General features: G+C 50.7%; 1 protein-coding gene across 1 annotated transcript in view; it reads left to right on the top strand.

Moving 5' to 3' along the window:
• Nucleotides 1-21,795, top strand: part of CAPN8 (calpain 8) — a 70,701-nt gene that overhangs the window by 37,214 nt on the left and 11,692 nt on the right. The window contains exons 5-15 of the mRNA XM_061382306.1: nucleotides 400-568; nucleotides 1,519-1,602; nucleotides 3,203-3,288; nucleotides 5,660-5,734; nucleotides 6,455-6,615; nucleotides 9,669-9,844; nucleotides 14,051-14,062; nucleotides 16,986-17,197; nucleotides 18,399-18,435; nucleotides 18,736-18,804; nucleotides 21,535-21,592. Coding sequence (XP_061238290.1) covers nucleotides 400-568; nucleotides 1,519-1,602; nucleotides 3,203-3,288; nucleotides 5,660-5,734; nucleotides 6,455-6,615; nucleotides 9,669-9,844; nucleotides 14,051-14,062; nucleotides 16,986-17,197; nucleotides 18,399-18,435; nucleotides 18,736-18,804; nucleotides 21,535-21,592 — 1,139 coding nt within the window. The remainder of the gene's footprint in view (nucleotides 1-399; nucleotides 569-1,518; nucleotides 1,603-3,202; nucleotides 3,289-5,659; nucleotides 5,735-6,454; nucleotides 6,616-9,668; nucleotides 9,845-14,050; nucleotides 14,063-16,985; nucleotides 17,198-18,398; nucleotides 18,436-18,735; nucleotides 18,805-21,534; nucleotides 21,593-21,795) is intronic.

The following is a 21,795-nucleotide window of genomic DNA, read 5'->3' as shown; positions in this document are numbered from 1 at the left end:
AAGGCTGTCTATTTGCAATGCTTGGGCTTCTCATTAGGGTGGCTTCTCTTGCTGTGGAGCATGGGCTGTAGGCAGGCAGGCTTGTGTCCTGTAAACCCGTGTCCCCTGCATTGGCAGGCGGATTCTTAACCACTGGACCCCACCAGGGAAGTCCTGCACTTTGCTTTTTGAAAGAGCACTTGGCTTTGTGAGAGGTGTTCTGAGATCCATGCCTGGCAGAGTGCTGAGCTGGCCTTGTGAAACTGTGCCTAAACTCCTCCTTGGCCCACAGACGAAACTGACTAAGGCCCTCCTGTGCCCTCCAGGGCGCACCATGTCCTAGCAGCACCCCTGCCCCATCCCACGGGACCCCCTTGCTAACGGCTGTGGATGATACCCGTGTTCTTTCTCGTCCAACAGGCTCAACGGTTCTTACGAGGCTCTCACTGGAGGGTCCACGGTGGAGGGGTTTGAGGATTTCACAGGTGGCATCTCTGAGTTTTATAACCTGAAGAAGCCACCGGCCAGTCTGTTCCAAATCATCCAGAAGGCCCTCCGCTCGGGGTCTCTGCTGGCCTGCTCCATTGACGTGAGCTGGGATGGTTTCTCTTTGCTTCTCCTCCCTGCGTGTGGTAGGGAAGGGACCAGATCGGGGGCTCGAGGCTGGGTAGGCTTTGGGCCAGAGTCAGGGGCTTACGGGGTAAGTCCCATGATATATTGGTCCCTAGCAGGTGGGAGCTGGTGGCAAGACCTAATTAATGGATAGGGACCAGAGTTTGGTCTCTTAAACTCAGAAATTTTAGGAGCCCTAAGTGTCAAGCCCCTTTAGTTCTGCAGGAATTGCCCTAAGAATGTAGTCTTGACCCCTCGATCCTGGGCCCTACTTTTGCTACCCCCTTTTGGCTAAGTAATCTTGGGATTTTTGGAAATACAGTGATCAACAGTATATGATGGGGGCTTGGAGCTCACTGAAGAAAAGGGAAGAGGTTTTGAACGAGGGGTGATGCTCTGGATGCCACCAGCCCCTCCACCTGCTCTTTCTCTCCTTACCTGGTGGTCTCACACATATAAATGACCAGGCAGGAACAATCTCCCTTTCTGCTCTCTATAAAAACCCCAGCAGGATATGTGTGATTTTTGGTAGAGAAGTGATGTGGACCCTGGGGAGGGTATGGGACTATTGAGGAGGGACTCTGGGGACCCCCACTGGTGAACTGGGACCGGTCCAGAGGGGTTGTCATGGTTAATCTTCTGCAGGCAGTCGTGGGATCCCTCTTGGGGAATAAATGACTTCCCAGCTTCCTATGTCATTTTAAAGGCTTGTCAGTCATTTCCCAGGACTGGCAGGCAGGCCTGATCAAAGAGGAGTAGATGGAGAGAGCTCTGTTGACCTGGGGTTAATTGCTCCGCCTGCATATATCCCCAGTCCTGCACTGGGACCCTCTGGCTGTGCAGCATATGCTTAGAAAGCCTTGTAGGACTGGTCCCAAGAAGGTCAAGGTCAGCCACTCTGAGTGGACTTCTTTATTCTCAATTCAGATCTCCAGTGCAGCCGAAACGGAAGCCATCACCAGCCAGAAGCTGGTTAAGGGTCATGCATACTCTGTCACTGGAGTCGAAGAGGTAAAATTGGGCCGGGATAGATGGGTAGGGTAATGTGTGATGGTGTTACCGTAAATCCCTGGCATCCTAGAGAGAAAGAGAGGGGATCACCATCCAGTGCTTCCCTGCCCTGCTGGGGTGCAGCCTCTCTGGTTGCACAGAGCCCCTGACACTCTCCTCCTCATTACAAGGGCCCTTCTTCCTCTTACCCACTCAGAGATGGATTTCGTAACCTCTCTGAGCCACAGCTTTATGGGTTCTAACTAAATGCAGGCTCTCCTCTGAGATGTGGCCAGGAAGGGACAGAAGGTTTTGGAGGAAAGTTGTAGAAATTGTCAGTTAGATCCACACTCTTTCTAAGAGGTATGTTTGACAGGTAAAGCACTGGAAACCCATAGGATACTCAAGGTGAAAAAGGCAGTAATACGTGCCCCAGCTTTCAAGGTGGGGTGTGATAGTGAGAGGAACGCAGATATTCCTTACTCTCCAGCCCAAGGAAAAAGCATGGGTTAAGCTTTTCATTATTTTTATTTACTATAGTCTATTTCCAAAAAGGATGTGCAGTGGTTTGCAATGAAAAGCACAGACTCAATAAAACCATACAACAAAGGCAAAATACAGAAGACAGTCCGGGCTAAAGACAGTAGAGAAATTAATTTTGCTTTGGGTTTCCTGAGGGCTAAGGCAAAAAGGGAAATGCAATGGTGTCTTAGTTTTTGTTATTTATTAAAAAGGCCTTAATGTTCACTCTGTGTATTTGTGTTTCACAAATACGCTCCTTAATGAAGTCAATTCCAAACATGAATTCAGCATGAATGTGTAAACACTGGGCTGAGGGCATGATGGAGGATACAAAGGGAGGTCAGATCCTGAAGACTGAACAGTTCATCGTGTTTGTGTGTGTGAGCAAATACACAAATGGGGTTCCATAGAGAGTAGGGGGAGGTGGCTGAACGTATGGGCTTTCAGACAGGCTGCCTGGGTGCCTGTCCTCCACCTACTACTTACTAACTAGGTAATCTTGGATAATTCAACCCCTCTGTCTAGGTCTCAGAAGTGTTGTTTTTAAAATTTTTATTGGAATATATTTTATTTACAATGTTGTGTTCGTTTCAGGTGTACAGCAGAGTGAATCAGTTATCCATGTACATATATCCACCCTGTCTGAGTCTCAAAGTTTTGAGGGAGATTAAAATGAAGATGATAACAGCACCCAACTTATAGGATGGTTGTGAAGTTTAAATGAGGTGATAATGCATTTGAAAGGCCGAGCTTGGTGCCCAGGTCATAGCACCGGCTCATGAAATGCTAATTGCTCTGCTCTTAGTATTTGTTGGAGGGCATTTATTATCAATGGGTCTCATATATTAAGAACTGAGTCAGTCAACTATAAAATTTTAAGTCAAGTTAAAGCCGACAGATGCTTGTTTTTTTATGCTAGACTCACTATTTATTCAACCAGATTGTGAAAAACAGAGCTAAGCCCTGAAAAACTGTGTGAAAAGAAGAATGTTTAGGGGCCTTTGAGGAATTGAATGCAAGTCCCTCAGGTGCAGACAGGAGCGCAGGGCGGCAGGGGTGGGTGTGGAGATTCAGATGCCTTTGTGTGTGGCCCTTGCAGGTGGATTTCCGGGGCTGTCCTGAGAGGCTGATCAGACTCCGGAACCCGTGGGGCGAAGTGGAGTGGAAGGGGGCCTGGAGCGACGAGTAGGTTCTCCCCTCCCTCCATGCCCGTGCCCACCTCCCTCTGCAGGGAAGGCATCAGTCGAAACACGCGCAATGATTCTGAGACCCCCAGGGCAGTGCGCTCGCAGCGCTTCCTGTCCGCAAATCACAGCCTGTTTAGAAAAGAATGTTAGATGGTTCCAGGTGGGGAAAAGCCAAACAAAACCCACTCAGCAGTAGTCTTTAATTCCTCGCTCTGCTCTGGCATTTGCAAGTTTGGCAGCTCAGTGGAATTTTGCTTAGCGCCCGAGGGTTTGCTTGTTTGCTGTGTACCACGGCGGTCATCCAAAGGTGAGACCCATCACTCTCCATCCAATTCTTTCCACTTCGCAAAGTCTGGTTACTCTGACAAAGGCCAAACCCCTTGGCATGAGGAAGAAACGCGCTTAGAAAGAGGAACTGAATCTTAGAGGAGCCACTGGCCACCACAGGCAGGAGGATGAACGGAAGGGGTGCCCGCCCCCTGAGAGCTCATTTCTGGCGGGTACTGATCTCTCCTGACAAAGCCATTAATGACTGGAGGGACCCAGGCCTCTCAGAGATGGTGCCTGAACCCAGACAGAGGCCTCCCGTGGTGTCCCGGGACAGCTGTGTTCTGGAACCAGTGCCACCGTGGTGTGGGAGGATGGAGAGAGCCTGGTCTGGTTTCCGCCCTAGTTAGCGCTGCTGGCACGGGGGAGGCAGGAGGCAGGTTGGCGCCGCTGGGGGAGGATGGAACACTCACCAGTGTCATGGATGAAGAGCTGCCAGAAATGGGAATGGTCATAAAAACAACCCCCCAAAAAACACATCCTTAAGCCTCACGTGCACCCCATGTGCTATCTGTACTACATGACGCCACCAGGGCTTTGGAAGGGAACTTTATTACTTTTATGAACTAATCACACACCATTACTGCTCATAACTGCAGTCCTTCCCTTCAGGTTTGTGTCACGAAGAAACACACGTCCCCAGGGCCACAGATGGTCTCCTGTATTAAAGACTTGTCATTCTACTGCCTGTGATGGAGCAAAACCCAAAACCTTACCCAAACCCAACACCAACTGCCCCAAAAGCGTGTAATGGCTGAATGAAATCGAAATCCCGAGTTTTGGCCTTTTTAAGCAGCAGCTGTTTCCCAAGCTGTTTACAGGGCGTATGGAACTTTATCTCCTTTCCCTGATGCTGCTCAGTCTGTAACAGGCTGGGACAGGTCCAGGGGTTCAAGGTGATGACTGGCAGGCCCCACCATCTGGAGACGCAGCCTGGGGTGTTTCTATATGGATGTTGTGGGGGAGGGTGCTGCAGCTCTGTGAGACTCCTCCTAGCCTCAGCCCAATATCTTTAAATTAAAATAAATTTTTTTTCCAATTAGTTTTAAGAGACCAACTGGGATATTTAGGTCAGATCTCAAATTCTCCAACTTGTCTCCTAATCTTTGTTTATGACAAGCACATTCTGAGCTTTGGTTCTGATTCAGTGACTGTTTCCATGAATTACAGAGGCCCTAAGAGCTTCCCTGCCTGATCCTTAGGGGACCTGAGAGCCCCCCTGGAGGAAGAGGCTGGGCTTAGTCCTGGTGTTCATGCAGCCAAGAGGAGGTCTTCACGTTTTGCTGAAAACATTCAGAGAAGGGATGGATTTTTTTTTTTTAAAGATGGATCTCGATGCTGCTTAGTTATTTAGACACTGCATACATATTTCAGGGAAACCTCACTTCTTAAAGGTCAGGTAGCTGGAGATGGCATTTGAACAAAGTACGTGGGTATTGCCATGGAAAGGCTGCCAGCAGGGGGCCTTGCAGGGTGCCATTACTCCAGGGAAACTGTCACAAAACTGGGTGTGATTGGCATTCCGCAGGCTCAGGAAGGGGGCTACGTTGATGTGTCCGAGATGCTTAGCCCCTCTCATGGTATCTTCACCTCAGACAGATAAGCCAGAAGGATGTCTCCCCAACTGAGAAGAGGAGGAGGTGGTCTTTCTCTGCTGGCCATTCTCACAGCTCTTCCCCTGGACTTGCCCAGGCCTGTGATCCAGGGCCTGGGGGGCTGAATCAGACATGAATGTAGAACTTGGCTGGAGAGTGAAATTAGAGCAAAGCCATGGCCCAGGGTTCCTCCTGCTGCATGTCTGGGGTCACCCTGCTAGTGCCTGTGAAGTCCCGTCCCTTCCCCAACCGCATCCCCTATCATCTCATACCCCTCGCCCACCCTCAGTCATTTCAGTATTCCCCATGTCTGGGGTTGGTGGTGGGGCAGGAGGTGGGGAGGGTGGGAAGCTGAGAGCTGCAGTAAACAGCTTGCTCTGCAGCAAGCTCTTCAAGAACTATCACCTCTGCTTCCTTAAAACAACATCTTTATTCTTTCTTTCCCAGTGCACCGGAGTGGAATTACATAGACCCCAGGCAGAAAGAACAGCTGGGCAAGAAAGCCGAGGATGGAGAGTTTTGGTGAGAGGGTCTGCAGGAGTGCTGTCCTCCTGGCTGTGGGTTCCTTCCTGGATTGCGCATGGGCAGTTCTCTCTAGGTGTTCCAGGAATTCAATGTGGTTTCCTGCCAGGGGTCTTCTTTCTTCTTCCCCTTTTACTCCAGTAAAAGGTAGAAACCAAGATATCTGGGCCTCAAGATTAGCTATCAGCCTGACTTTCTCAGTTTCTGTATCTTTTCAAAGTCCAAAGTTTAGATTAGCATCAAAATACAATAACTTCCTTCACTCCCTAAGGAAGATAATAAGGACACGGTTAGACTGTGTGGCTTAGGGACCATCTCTAGGCTGGACACCAGAGTTAACCAGTCACCTCAAGGTGGTAACTTGGTTCATTTTACCTCCGAGGATCTCTGCAGTTTAGGGTTCAGTCTCTTTGCTGGTTGGTTGGATATAAGAGGGGAGCTTTTTAAGAGCAGAGATGCAAGCAATAGTGAGGAAGTTGCCAATACTGTACACTTTTTTCACTGCTGTTAAAATACCATTGTTTGGTAAATTATAAGTCATTTAAAAAGAAATACTGAGACATTTGGCCAATGATCACTGCGTATTTGTACTGTGGGGTGTAGGAAAGATTTAGCTGGCCCACAGCCTCTGCTCTGTCCTGTGCCCACTGGGCCACACTTTCCACCACCTTTCCTGCCCAGCTCTCTTGACCAAGAGCTCACTGATCCCTTTGCCCCCAGGATGTCTTTTTCGGATTTCTTGAGGCAGTTCTCTCGGCTGGAGATCTGCAACCTGTCCCTGGACTCATTGAGCAGCGAGGAGGCGCACAAGTGGAGCCTGGTGCTGTTCAATGGGCGCTGGACTCGGGGCTCCACGGCTGGAGGCTGCCAGAACTACCCAGGTGAGATGGGGGGCGGGGAGGGTGATGCTGGGTCCACCTCGTCTTCTGTCTTGTCCTCCCTGGGCTGGGCATCCTTATCCGTTAATCTTGGGACAATGCCTTTGCGCTCTGTCCTCCGGCTCCTGACACCACTTGGTGGCCCAGACTCTTTCTGGGGCTTGGAGGCCAAGGCAGCAGGGGTGGGTGGTGACTCTGCAGCCCCTTACCTGCAGCTCGATCTCAGGTAATGTCATTCTTCAGCATATCTGCGTGTTCAGACTTTCTGTTCCACCCACCTGCCCCTTGCCCCAAAAGGCTATTCTTCTTTGTACTAACCATGCACTTGGCATCCTGCACCAAGGTCTGTTGTTCTTCTCTGGGGCTTCCTCCGTCTCCACCCGGCCCAGCTGGCTGGCACCTGGCCCACTGCGCCCTGGGACAGGTGCAGCGTCGCTGTGTCGGTAGACCGCATCCGAGTGGCTGTTCTGCTTTGTTTGCACCTAAGTTGGAGGTGGCGGGGGCCTGACAGCCTGATCAGGGGTGGTCACACGCAGGGCGTGGGAATGGCCACTGTCCGCTCCCCCTGGGAGTCATCGGAGCACCCTCCCTGGTGGGGATAGTCTGGTGCAAACCACTGCTGCTGTGCTAACCTGGGCCCTTGTCCTATTAAAGGTGGGAAGCCTTCCCGTTGGCGGGAGATCACTAATGTCTACACATACAGGCTCCTCCTAGGTCGAATCACCTGAGGCAGCAGCAGAGGAAGAAACTCCGAAAAACAGCCCCACATCTCTCAGGAGAAATGAAAGAAAGCAAAACCCACCCTCTCCACTTCCCACCTCCCCAGGCTCCATGCTCCCTCTCCTAGTTTGATGTCGACATTGTTGATGGACTTAGACGTGTAAGCGCTGGGCCTCGTCCTCAGGACAGAGCTCAGTGCAGGCCTGTGCTCAGGGTGTGAGAGCAGCATTAGAACAAAGTCCCACGTGGGTGGAATCCTGGGGCTTGACTGGGTCTTTGGTTCTTTGTCCCCCTCCAACCTCAGCTCCCATTTCTGATGGCCGAGATGAACACTGAGCAGAGAGGGAGGAGGGAGTTCCTTTCCTGCCACAGTTGCTCAGATGCTCAGTCTAATGGCTCTGGGACCCTGGGAGGGTCATTTCCCTGTTCTAAGCTTCAATTTCCCAATCGTCAAAGTGGAGGGATAATACCAGCTTTTGGAAGTGCTTTGTAAACAGTGTAGTGTTATACAAATGGGATGTATTATTTTTATGACCCATTCTCTTCTTCGAGCTCCGTTAAGGAGTAAACAAAAATATGTAGGGATTGCAGTAATGTTGCATTTGGGAGAAATTAAAATATGCTCACCATTAGCAAGCTCTTAGAAAATGTGTTGGAAATTTGCATGGATCATTTTGGGAGCTTGGCACTGTAGGGGGTGCCTAAGGTATCTGTATGCATGAAATCGCGACCCCATCTGTGCCGCCAGCTAGCTGTCGAGAAGAGATGAATGGTTCCTGCCCTTTGGTAATGATGTAAGTACAGAAGATTACAGAACTGTCTCTGGCTCCTCTGGAGTCGGCAGATATTTGGCTTTAAAATCTACACACTTGTGTCCTTAAAAAAAAAATTGAAAGTGGAGGTTCTGGGAAGGTGGGATTGTAATTTTATTGTTAAGAAAATATAATAACCAGTGGCTGTTGGTCATTTGTGAAAGCCTTGTTATCTCATCAAGTTGGACCCTTATTTAGAGGATCCCTTCTTTTCCTACCACTCCCCCCCACCCCCTGCCCCGCCTGCCCCCAGGCACATCATTATTGACTTTATCGAGGCCCTGGCATGGAGATGGCCCATCAAGCCCGTCTTCCTCAATTATGTTTTGCTACTTGAGTCTGTCATAGAATTGCTGTCTGCCCCTGGGTGACTCCTTTGCCGTCTCTGTGCCTTAGCTTGTACAGTCGCTATTTGGAGAGATTTTTTTTTTAAGATTTTTTTTTTTTTTATATTTGAAATGAAGCAGTCTTTTTAAAATATCCACAGGTGGCGTGGCAGACATGCTTCTTAATTGCCAATTAGGCTTCCCAGGTGGTGCTAGTGGTAAAGAGCCCGCCTGCCAATGCAGGAGACATAAGACACTTAGGTTCGATCTCTGGGTCAGGAAGATCCCCCGGAGGAGAGCATGGCAACCCTCTTCAGTATTCTTGCCTGGAGAATCCCATGGACAGAGGAGCTTGGTGGGCTATGGTCCATAGGGCCACAAAGAGTTGGAGACTACTGAAGTGACTTGAAGTGCTAGTCACTCAGTCGTGTCCAACTCTTCTCGACCCCATGAACTATAGCCCATCGGGCTCCTCCATCCATGGGATTTCCCCGGCAAGAACATTGGAGTGGGTTGCCATTTCCTTCTCCACTGTACTCTTGAGGGAGTGTGTCTCATCACTGGCTGCAGTGCCGAGTCATCTAGAGGGGCCCCGGGGCCTCTGGACAGAGGATCTGTAATCAGGGCTGTTTCAGGCTGTGATCTGAAGCAGGGGCCCATCAGAGGGGGCTTCCTGGGGGCAAGAGTGGTCATCTTTACAGCCTGTCAGGAGGGGCCCCCTTGGTTCCTAGTCTTCACTGGACTTTTGTTCTCACCTGAGCCAGAGACCTGCTTGTTCCCCAGACACCTCCTTCCTCCAGGAGTTGGGTTCATCTTAACAGGCCAGGAGCTGGGAACAAGGAGATGTTAACCATTTCCCCAGGAAGACTTGGCCTTCCCCAGAGGGACCTTGTGTAGCCCTGGGACATCGGGACCTTGAATATCCCAGTCAAGCACCCAGGGCCCCTGGTTGATGAAATGGACAAGTGCAAAGTTTGCACATGCTGGGGGTGTGTGTGTGCTGGTATGTGGGGAGGGTAGGGAGATAGGAGGAAATGCCGACGACCTTGGAAAGCAGTCTTGCTGAGGCCAGCTTACCTGGCACAGTTTGGCCAGAGTTATGCTTTCTGGGGATGATCACGTTCCTCCCTTTCATTCTGTTCTTCCTGATCTCCTCACCTGCCTTGTGGGGAACCACCGTCTCCTGGGTGACTTCCAGCCACTTACTGGACCAATCCCCAGTTCAAAATCCATTTGGACGAGGTGGACGATCACCAGGAGGAGGGCGTCAGTGAACCCTGCTGCACGGTACTGCTGGGGCTGATGCAGAAGAATCGCCGGCGACAGAAGAGGATGGGACAGGGCATGCTCAGCATCGGCTATGCTGTCTACAAGGTACTCCGCAGCTGGGGTCAGCCATCATGGTACACCTAATGTCTTTGGTCGGAATATTTTGGCCAGCAGTTGAAGTGCATCTTTCTTTTTGTTTGGCTGTTCCTAATCAAGCGTTCTCCTTGCTCCCCTAAAATGCTTCTCTCAATGGCCTTACTGAGGCCTCAATTTCACAATTAGATATTCATTCCTTTGGCTTAAATCTCTATTATTAACATCGAGATGTGTAATTCATTAAACTTTTCCCTGTCATTGCCTATTCAGTGTAAACACACTTATTAGACTTTTTCCAGGTATAGGCTTCTCAGGGTACAGGAGCCAAGAAGGTGACACAGGAGTTTGAGGACATCACAGAGTAGGGAAAGGGAAGATTGTTATGGGAGCCAAAGACAAACACCCTCCTCTCGGGGTAACCCCAAGACACTTGCTGGGACACACCAGGCTGGGGTAAAAGGAGCCACAGGTCATTTTCAGTTCTGGTATCTCTGGACTGAAGGTCATAGCTGGCTCTTGGCCCAGGCTGCAGTGCCTGGCTTAATACCCCAGTTTGCCCTGGTAACCACCTCAGTATAGATTTCACAGCCTCACAGATACGTTCGAGCAAGACCTCTGGGTCTTGATAAGCCTAGCCAGGATCAAATTGGAATCCACTTTTTAATACAGGCAAAGACTTTCTATAACGAATTCTGGAGGGATTCATGGTGGTTGTTTTTATAGAATTTTGTTAAAAATGAATTTCTTGGGGAAAATACAATTCTTTTTTTTTTTTTTGAAAATACAATTCTAATCAGAAGGACCAAGAGCTGGCTGGAGGCCCAACACCTCAGTATAAATTACTGCATGAAAAAGAAGTATTATAATAAGAAACCAGTAAGGAAAACTGTGACTATTAAGCTCATACAACTTCCAGCCCCTTTCTTTCTCTTATTTAGGAATTTAGGGCTTTGGAGTTTAGGGTGTGTGTATTTTGTGTTGGAGAAATGGGGAATTGAAAAATAATTGCTGTTTGATGGCTGGAGAAAAGAATTTCAAATAAATAAGCTCCAATTCTATTCCAGCTTAGCCCTTCCACCTCCACCTAGAATGTAAGTAGCACCCAACCAGATTCTTTTTTTATAGAAAGTGAAAGTGTTAGTCACTCGGTCACGTCCGACTCTTTGTGATCCCATGGACTGTAGCCTGCCAGGCTCCTCTGTCCATGGAATTCTTCAAGCAAGAATACTGGAGAGGGTTGCCATTCCCTTCTCCAGGGGATCTTCCTGACTCAGGGATTGAACCCAGGTTCCCCACATTGCAGGCAGATTCTTTATCAAAACTGAGGAAGCACTTACCCCGTGCATATCAATTCAACCCATCTTTAGTGTGTATCCACCAGGTGCCTTGCTGAAGGCTGAGATGCAGAGGAATAGCACAAGGCTATTGCCCTCAAGGTGCTCATAGTCTCAAGGGGAAAACCACACACACACCACTAACTGCAGGGTGGTCAGATCTGCAATGATGAGGACCTACACTGTGGGCTGAGGTGTCCCCACAGAGGGATAGCTTCGTGGAGAAGACTTTGATCAGGGCATCAAAAAATGAGCTGGATTTCAAAGATGAATGAGGGAGAACTTTCCAGCCACAGGGGACAGCATGTGCTTCTTGACAGCAGGAGAGAAAGCGACAGTTTTGGAGAGCGAGCAGTAGGCAGGTATGGCCGAAGGGTGGGCTGCAATGGGGACTGTGGCCACCAGCTGTCATCCACAGGCTCTACCAACTATAACAGGATCAGAAAAGCTTTCTTTCTTTGGAATGTGAGCTAACACACGGAAATAGCTTTGTGGGCATGGCATTTGCTCTCATAAATAATATATACAGCATGTCAGTTTTTCAGACATCAGTTTATAGCTGCTTTTAAAATAACCCCATGTATGTGATCCATGGACCTGCTTATAGCCAGAGCCTTCTAATCTAGAGCATGACACCTGTGAACACAAACTTTAGGGTTAGGATGAGGGCATGTGCAGCGCTGTAGGGATGTCTGAGGGTGGAGGCAGTGTCTGAGGGTGGAGGCAGTGTCTGGGCTTGTTCAAAGGACCTGGTGTTGGACAAAGGGAATGCAGGGGTTGTAGGGGGTACTGTTCTCTGACCCTTGGAACTGCCTCCTCTGGCTTTGAAAGTATTAGCTGCTGAGTCGTGTCCGACTCTTTGCAACCCCATGGACTGTAGCCCACTAGGCACCTCTGTCCGTGAGATTCTCAAGGCAAGAAGACTGGAGTGGGTTGCCATTTCCTTCTCCAGGCGATCTTCCTGATGCAGGAATTGAACCCTCATCTCTTTTGTCTCCTGCATTGGCAGGTGGGTTCTTTACTGCTAGCGCCACTTGGGAAGCAACCCCTCCTGTCCTCCCCTTTCTGGCTTTAACTGTCTGTAAACTGGAGTCTGGCTTGAGGTTGGAAACTTGACACTGATTGAGAAGCAGCCAGAAAGCCCCGAAGGCTAAAGAGCCCTGCTTGTCTGGCCTCCATTCTCTCCCCTGTTATCTTCCTGTGGTGACAACAGGCTCCTGCCAGGCAGGCCTGTCATTTGCATTCAGGATCCTACGTTTCAAAGGTGACTGTCCCTTTTCATCCATCACTGGGCGAGGCTGGCCTTGTCTCCTGCCTGGATGCTGCCTGGCTAGCTGGATGGCTCAGATCCTGTCCAGGGACTCTTGGCTGTGGATTCAGAGCATATTGCGGTGGGCGGGTTAAATGGAAAGACCTCTGAGGTGGTTAAGGGAGTCCCTGCTGAGGGGGTGGTGAAAGCAGTTAGACAGGTACTACGAGGCAGTCCCCTGAGGACCTCTGCTCTCCCGGACAGCCAAGGCCTCTGCATGCGACTCAGCTTTAGACGCAAAGTCAGAGGAGTGACAGTGGCCCCAGACTTTTCCACCTCTGCTGCTGATTATAAACGGGGGCTCCAGAGTGAGGATGCCAGCTGATCCAAATTTCCTTTTTTTCCTTCAGTGTTGGCAGTTGCCCACAGACCTAAGCCACAAACAATGCCCTTCCTGCTCTTCTGGTCTAAACAGCCTGTGTGGCAGGGGCAAAGTTGGGGGTTGAACCTTCTTCTCTATCTGGGCACATGGGGCCTCCCACTCTGCATCCGAGATTTCCTGTGGGCATTACAGTTTCCAGTTGCAAATAATAGACCCAACTAGACTAGGGGCTTCCCTGGTGGCTCAGCTGGTAAAGAAACCTCCTGCAATGCAGGAGACCTGGGTTTGAGCCCTGGGTTGGTAAGATCCCTTGGAGGAGGGATAGGCTACCCACTCCAGTATTCTTGGGCTACCCTGGTGGCTCAGATGGTAAAGAATCCACCTGCAATTCAGGAGCCCTGGGTTCGATCTCTGGGTTGGGAAGATCCCCTGGAGGAGGGCATGGCAACGCACTCCAGTATTCTTGCCTGGAGAATCCCTATGGACAGAGGAGTCTGGTGGGCTACAGTCTATGGGGTTGCAAAGAGTTGGTCACAGCTGAGTGATTAAGCACGCACACAGACTAGCGAAAAGGAATCTACCAGTTCATGTAAGCAAACCCAGAGAACGACAGGAATGCTTGGGACAAGGGACTTGCCTGCTCTCAGGACCCTTTCTCTCCACATCTGCCCTCTGGTGTCAATGCCATCCTCCCGGTCTAGCTTTCTGCACAATCTCCCTAATGTTGTCCACATAAAAGAAGAGCCTTCTTCCCTTAGTTCCAATTTGAAAATCATAGAGAAGTCTCTGATGGACTTGACTTGGGTCACGAGCCTCTTCCTGGACCAATCCCTGTTGTGAATGGTGATTAAATTATGTCTTGACTTGAGTGACACCCTCTTCTGGACAAGCCCTTGATCTGGAGGCCAGGTCTGTAGGCCTGTAAGATGTTAGTTCTCATGTAAACCCCAAGGCTATTACTCTTAAAACATTTGGGATCCTGGTAGATTATACAACAAGAAAATTAAGTAGAACTCCTTTTTTTTTCTTTCTTTCAGATTTCTAGGGCTCAGTAGTCTACAGATGGTACATTGCTATTCACCAATGACTTTCCAGGTTCAGAAATGCTGATGAGTCTCTCACTTTAGCACAGGCTTCCTCCCAGTGGCCCAGGACTGCACAGTCTGCGCTGGATGTGGGGAGGGACGAAAAGGCACAAGGGGAGGGGTGAGGAACACTTGGGTGACCTGCTCTTTTCTCCTTCCCTGTAGATACCCAAAGAGGTATGTTCACGCTGATGGAGATGTCCCCTCTTTGGTAAGGAACAGCTGGGCAGCCTCTACGGATAGGCACCTGGCGACATCAGCTTCCTCTGATGGAAGCTGGCTCTCCCACAAACCAACTCTACAGGATCTGGTGAGCTGGTAACCTTGAGACCTGGTAAAGATACTTGGGACCCACCCTCCAAAAAGGGCACAGTGGTAACCTTTGCCCCCGTGTGCCTGATGCTCTGATCCAAACAGGATGACTGTAGCTCACTCAGGCTCCTGTTTATCTAGCTAACAGGAATAAACGCCCTCATGTCTGATAAGAAAAGGAAGCACCAGTTTTATCTTTTTGGCTCCTGGCTGTTCCTGTGCTCCTCAGTGATTTACAGCTGGGTTTGAGAGAAACATCATCAAGGTCTTACTTACCGCTGGGGTTTCCTGTTGCCGTCCCAGACCTCAGCCAGCAATGCCAGTGGCCTCATGGGCAGGGGCTAGCAGGGCACACTTATAAGAGTGCCTTGTCCACACAGATGGTACCCAGTCAGGCCCAAGCTCATCCCAACCCGGCAGGCCTCCCCTCGGCTGCATGCTGGGGACACCAGGGAACTCTTAGACATCTCATGCCCGAGCAATTATAGCAGAACCTCTGCGGTGATTCCCGTGTGCAGCTGAGGTTAGGAAATGCTTCTGTTTGGAGTTCCCCCAGCCAGTCTGTTATTCTAGTTATGTAGAAATACGTTTGCCTGCTGTGCTTACCCCTACCCCCCGGGTTCTCAACCTTGGCCATCTGGTAGCATGTACCAGTGAAGCCCAAGTTCACAGGCTCCAGCCCATGCGTTGTTCCAAAGGTGCTGACCACTGATATACCCTGCCCGCTGACTCCCAAATGCATATTATTGGTTATGGCGGTGACAGAAAGCGGGTATGGATGATTCAAGGCAAGCCCTTGTCACCACTCAAAAGTAAATAAACTCAGACTTGTGTTAAGTCTGATGGGTGGCGATTCCCATCAGAAATGGCCGGTTCCTGGGAAAGGCCCCTCTGCATGCCTGGAGGAGCCTCTACCTGCAGTTTCCCTGTGCCCTCTGTGTGACTCTGTGGATCCCGTGATCCCCAAGTGCTGTGGAATCTTTGGTCAGTGGTTCCAAACCACTGCTCAGAAGCCCCTGGGGGTTTGTGAAAGCATTAGCCCGCTGCCCCCCACCCCAGAATCTCTGAGTCTGTAGGTCTGGCGTGGGGCTCAAGAACTTGCGTCTCCAATGAGTCCCCCAGAGCTGCCCATGCTGGTCCTGGGCCCACACACTGGTAGCTGGGCCAGGCCACGGGGAGGTGCGAGAGCCGGGGGCCTGGAGCACGTGTGTGTGGAGTCTCCAGTAAGACGGAGGGGTGCCAGCTCCTGCCTCTGTGTTCTCCACCTCTCACTCTGGCCTCTCGAATGAGGCTTCTGTACTCTGTCCCAGCCCTCGGTTCTTACTAGAACTCAATTTGCCTTTTTCCCAACACAACCCCCACCCCCACTTCTACATTACTGGTACCTCCCCCTGCTGATTGCTGTCATCAGGGATGGCAAGAATGACTTTTAGCCCAGTAATGCTTCGTCTTGGCCAACACCTTGCTGGCATGCCCCCAGAGTATAAAAATTTTCAGGGAGGGATCCCAAGGCTGTGGCTGCCCTTGCAGCCAGGTCATCAGGCACTCGCTGGTGGGTCCTGTGGAGTCCTGACCAGGGCAGTGGGGGCTGGTGGCCCTGCCTTCCTTCTCTGTTTAGCAGACCTGGGATCTAAAGAGGCTCTGGTGACCATGAGTGGACACTGTGACTCTGGGGTGGGCAATCCAACTCCGGGTCACACAGAAGTCACTGCCCTTGTAGCTTACCAGCACCTGCCCTCTGCCACAGGTATCTTGATGAAGATTGATCATAAAATACAGTGCTAAGGGGAGGCTTAATTACAGCAGTAATAACATGAGCACCTATGTTTTCGAAGCACTCTGCAGCCACTAATTAGCTGGTGTCATCACTCCTAGCCTCCGCCTCCCTCCAACAAACAAGTGGGTCATGGGAGCATCTTTTCCCTCAGATGAGAGCCAAGGCACCAAGGGCGGTCTGGCTGTGGCCGCCCCCTCTGTCTGCCTCCCTGACCGTCCAGCCTAACGCCCTGGTTACCTGGCAGGGCAATTTTCCCAGCCAGATAAAGATGAACAGGCCCTACTGGCTGCTGATGCTTGAGAACTGGGATTAAAGCCACAGGCCTGTACTGGGTAGCTCAGAGCCACTCCCCAGGTATAGATGCAGAGAAAGAGTCTGTTGGATTCAATGAGGGGTGATTCACAAGGACAAATATCCAGAGAGAAGCCAAGCACACAATGGAGACCCTGTTGAGGAACCTTTATTTAGCTGGGAAGAGGGCAAGGGGTCAGGCCAAGGTCGTGTAGTCAAGGTCAGTGCCTCGACCGGGCCGGGCACCCAGAAGGTGTTCAGAATACACCTGCTGATGGACACAGGGTGAGTTTGCAGAGTCCAAGGCCTATGGATTCTCAGTCAGTCAGTTCAGTTGCTCAGTCCTGTCCCACTCTTTGCGACCCCATGAACCGCAGCACGCCAGGCCTTCCTGTCCATCACCAACTCCTGGAGTTTACTCAAACTCATCTCCATTGAGTCGGTGATGCCATCCAACCATCTCATCCTCTGTCGTCCGCTTCTCCTCCTGCCCTCAATCTTTCCCAGCATCAGGGTCTTTTCAAATGAGTCAGCTCTTCGCATCAGGTGGCCAAAGTATTGGAGTTTCAGCTTCAACATCAGTCCTTCCAGTGAACACCCAGGATTCTCAGCCCAGGGTTAAAGATCAGCGAGCCCAAAACCAACGCAATAGAGCCCAGCTCCGCGGCCCTCATCTTCCAGGATGTGGGCAGACACTGACCCTGACGTTGCTCTGCGCAGCTGGAGAGTCACACGGACGCGCACCTGGGCCGGGACTTCTTCCTGGGCCGCCCGCCTGCCACCCGCTCCAGCACCTACGTCAACCTGCGCGAAGTCTCTGCGCGCGTGCAGCTGCCCCCCGGGGAGTACGTGGTGGTGCCGGCCACCTTCGAGCCCTTCCAGGACGGCGACTTCTGCCTGAGGGTGTTCTCGGAGAAGAAGGCCAAGGCCCTGTGCGTGTCCTTTCCCTGCGGGCTGGTAGCGGGGGCCGCAGAGGGACCTGGCCCCGCGAGGGTGCAGGGCGCCGTCGGTGTGTGGGACCCACCCCCAGCCTCCGGAGGAAATCTGTTGCCCCTGCAAGGGTTCTTCATTAGGGGGGCCCGCTCCTGCCCCTCCGCGTTGGTCTGTAGGACGGGGAGAGTTTTCCTTCTAAAAAGATCAAGAGAGGGCATCAGTACAGCTGGGTGAAAGCATTTTCCTCCCAGCAGGGATGGGCGCCACATAGAGGAGGAGCTGGGCGAGACACTGCCTCTTCTCTTACACTTCTCTTACACACCACACACTCATACTCTACATACACACACCACACACTCATGCACATGCTGCATGTACCATGCACACACACATCACATACACATACCACACACACATATCACACACCACACATATCCAATGCACGCACATCTCACATACACACACCACACACACATGCCACACACATCCCATATACTGTGCACCTGCATACCAACACATTACAGACACACCACACATGCTACACACACACCATGCGCATATACACACATACCATACATACGTGCAGACCGCATGTCCCTTACATATATATACCAGACATACACGCCATACACACACCTGATATACTTTCTGTACATACACACATCACATATACCACACACCTATGTACACATAGAACCACACACACACAAATACCACGTACACACACTTAACACATAGTATCGCCCCCCCCATACCCCCTTCCCCTCACACACATTGCACCACATACCATGTACATGTATGCATGGACTCGTGGGTTGTGGGCTTGGTGACTCATTCCCCAGATACCATTTCAGCAGGGATTCACATAGCTGGGAAGATGATATTAGTAACTGGGAAAGGTGGGGAGAGAATTCCCCAGAAGAGTGGTCCTCCAGGGTGAACATTCTAGATTCCACGAAGGGCCCACTGAACTTGGCAGCTCTTGTCTCTGGTGAAAAACTCAGGGTGGGGTGGGAGTTGGAGACTTGAAGGGAGGGATCCTGGTTCAGTTTATGCAGTTTGGTGAAAGTAGGAACCAGGTCGTGTGTTGGGAAGCTGGTCCCTCAGCTGGGTCGCAGACTTCCTGAAAGAACCTAGCCATTAGCTATACGTTTTGTTAATACTTATCCATGTTTGCTATTTCCTTTTTCTGTGTTTCAGGGAAATTGGGGATGTGGTAGTTGGAAACCCACATGAGGTATGCCACCTTTAAAATGCCAAGCTCTGACACTGACATGTAGCAGTCATTTGGGGCTTCTTATTGATGGCCTAGGAATCCCCTTGACCCCTGAGCCTGCCTGGCTGGATGGGCAACTCCTGGGGCCAGGATCTTGGACCCCTCCTGTTTATCACCATGCACCCCCGATCCCACCTAGTGCCCAAAACACAACAGACTCACAACAGATGTAGTGAATGATGCACGAATGAATTTTAAATCTTCATCTTTCATTTTTCTCAGTGAGTCCCATCTTAACTTTGTAACTGCCCTGCCTTTTAGCCTCGGCCCAGCGAGGTGGAGCAAGAAGATGGCCAGCTGAGGAGCCTGTTTGAGAAGTTTGCCGGGAAGGTGAGTAGAGGGCGAACACGAGCTCCCACACAGGCAGGAGAGTGTTCGAGAAATCTCAGGTCACCTGAGTCTTTTGTCCTTTGCATCTCCTTGCATAGCAAGGGCCACAGGTCTCAGGCCTCCCAGGCCTGTCTGTTGCCTCTTCCTGTCTGAAGCCTGAGGTCTTTCCTACACTGCTGGTGAGAGGACTGTGGAACTGACCTCGGCCACTTTTCTTGCTGTGTCGTCTTGCATTTTGAGAAAGTAGAAAATTTGAATCTCCAGGTCCTTCCAAAAGCCTTTCTGTGTGTAAACTGACCCTGGTGGATCAGAACCCTGACTAGAAAACCAGAAGGCAAAACTTCCCTACATCCTTCAGAGATGAGAGGAATCGCCCAACCCAGGTGGCTGGCAGCTCAGTCAACCAGACCTGGGCTAAGTGCTTCCTGTCCTGCTGCCTCGCCTGCCCCCAGGGACACGGGCAGAACTGGGCTTGTGGAAGTCAAGCTTGGCCCAGGTGCCAGCGCCGCTCCAGGGCTTGTGGAGCTGGTGTGCCCACTGCTCCTTCCCGCCCCGTCCTGCTGACTTGGCTTATTGTGATTCCGGTCCTGAGGGGCTGTAAGTCAGAGCAGACTCAAGACTCCAAGTGTCACAACTGGCCCCATAAATACAGCGAATGCACTGCTCTTTGAAGGATAATAGGTTTGCCAGAGGGCCTGGAAAGGCGTCCATCATCTTGGACTGCTATAACAAGGTACTGCAGACTGGGAAGCGTTTGAACAACAGAAATTTATTTCTCACAGTGCTGGAGGCTAGCAGTCTGAGATCAGGGTGTTGGCCTGGTCAGATTCTGGGGAGGGCTGTCTTCTAACTTGTGGACTCACGTCTCACTGTCTCATGTGGCAGAAAGAGGATTAGGAATCCATCTGGGGTCCCTTTTGTAAAGGCACTAATTCCACTCATGAGGGCTCCACCCTCATGACCTAATCACCTCCCAAAGGTCCCTCCTCCTATACTTTAACATTGGGGGTTGGATTTCAACATACAAATTTTGGAGATGCAAACATTCATTCTGTAACAGAAGGAGAAAAACAATGCTCTCCATCCCTGGAAAGCTCTGAGCCACTTTATAGACTTAAGGACGGAGTAGAAGAAAATACATTAAAATCCTTTGCAGAAAATAAAACCTGGGAACACAATTCCTTTATATAGCCATTAAAGAAGTCTTTGCAAAATTGAGGCAATTTATGTTCAAGACAGACACTTAGACCAATGTTTTGCTAACAAAACCTTGTTGCCTTAGCTTCCAAGGGACCATATTTTATTTGGAACATCAAGACTGATAACAAAATGAAAGCTCCTATTTGTGTAGTTCTTCATGTACCTTATCTTTTCTCGCTTGCCTGGTGGGGCAATATCAGTCACTGTCGCTGTTCTCCTGGTGCAGGGTCAGGCCCAGAGAGGTTAAGGAGCTGGCTGGGGCATGAGGCCTTGTGAAGGACAATCAAGGTCTCAACAGCCCATTCCTGGCCTGGAGGCTTTTCAGGATGTCCCCAGGTCTTATTATTGAGACTGACCGTTCTGTGCCTGAATGAGGCCAGCTGCACTCACAGGCAAGCTCACAGCTCCCACCTTGCTTATTTCCAGTTGAGCAGCCTGGGCCTGGCTGGTGGAAGAGGGGAGAAATGGGGCCCTGTGCAGACAAGTGTTAAGACCACACCTCACCAGGGGAAGTGACTTGGCTAAGGTCCCATGGTGAATAAGTTGTGGGGGTGGGGGTTACAACTGGAACCCAGAGTTTAGCCTGGGGCCCCTTCTCTAAGCCTCACTGTCTCTGAGCTTCATTCGGCATCCTGCCTGAGGTCTGTCCTTCAGCTGGTTGTTAAGGGACCAGTAATCCTGAGGCTCAGTGTTTATCCCCCACCCCGTGCGGGTGAAAAACCCTAGTCCCCCAAATCTCTACTTCCGGGATGAGGTGGGCTTTATGTGAAATAGCAGCTCCCACAGATGCAATGGGGAAAGCAAGTGCTTTGGAGTGAGACAGACTTAGGTTTCGAATCCCAGTTCTGCCACTGGCGACTGTGAACTCCAGCAATTATATTGCAGGCAAATGGCAATTACATGGTAAAGGTAAATGGCGTTTGGTGGTGGTTTGGTCGCTAAGTCATGTTCAACCCTTGCGACCCCATTGACTATAGCTCTCCAGGCTCCTCTGTCCATGGGATTTCCAAGGCAAGAATACTGGAGTGAGTTGCCTTCTCCAGGGGATCTTCCTGAGCCAGGGATTGAACCTGGGTCTCCTGCATTGCAGGTAAATTCTTTACTGAGTTACCAGGGAAGCCCATATGGTGTTCAGCAGTTTACAAAGTCACAGCTCCCTTCACCCTAACATGAGGACAGTCCTGTTGTGAGGTTTTGCGGATGCTCCACCCCAGGCACGTGGCCCTCAACACTAGCTCCTTTACTGCTTCTTGCCCCGTCTTGGTCTCGGGTTGGACAAGTCTGAGAAAGGCAGTAGACCCTGTGTGCAGCCTTCTGCTATGAGTGTACCCTGCTCACGCCATTAATATACACTTCTCACTGGGCTATGGGGGCCCCAGAGAAGCTGTGAATTCGATTTTTTTTTAAAGCTGTCATAACCTTTTAAAAATCATAGGGTCAGTGGACCTGGTGTCTGAATCTACGTTAATTTTGTGTCTTGAAACACTCATTAAGGTGTGACATGCTTTGCATTTGGATTCCTCTTTCTAGGATTCTGAGATCAGGGCCAATGAACTCAGGACAGCTCTGAATGAAGTGTTTTCCAAACGTAAGTTCTTGATGGGGCCTTTTCAGGAAGTCTGGGAGCCTAAGAGAAATGGTGGGAGCCAGTGAGCGTGGGGGCGGGCACTGGGTCAGGGGCACTGCAGATGGGGACCAGGGCCCTGATTCCATCTGTACCGAGAATGTCTGGCAGGTGGGAGAGGCTGGAGCAGAGGGGTGGTGGGCAGGGTGAGAGCGGGGCTGATGCTG

Source organism: Bos javanicus, chromosome 16 (assembly GCF_032452875.1).
Source record: "Bos javanicus breed banteng chromosome 16, ARS-OSU_banteng_1.0, whole genome shotgun sequence".
Lineage (NCBI taxonomy): Eukaryota > Metazoa > Chordata > Mammalia > Artiodactyla > Bovidae > Bos > Bos javanicus.
This window is presented reverse-complemented; position numbering and strand designations above follow the sequence as displayed.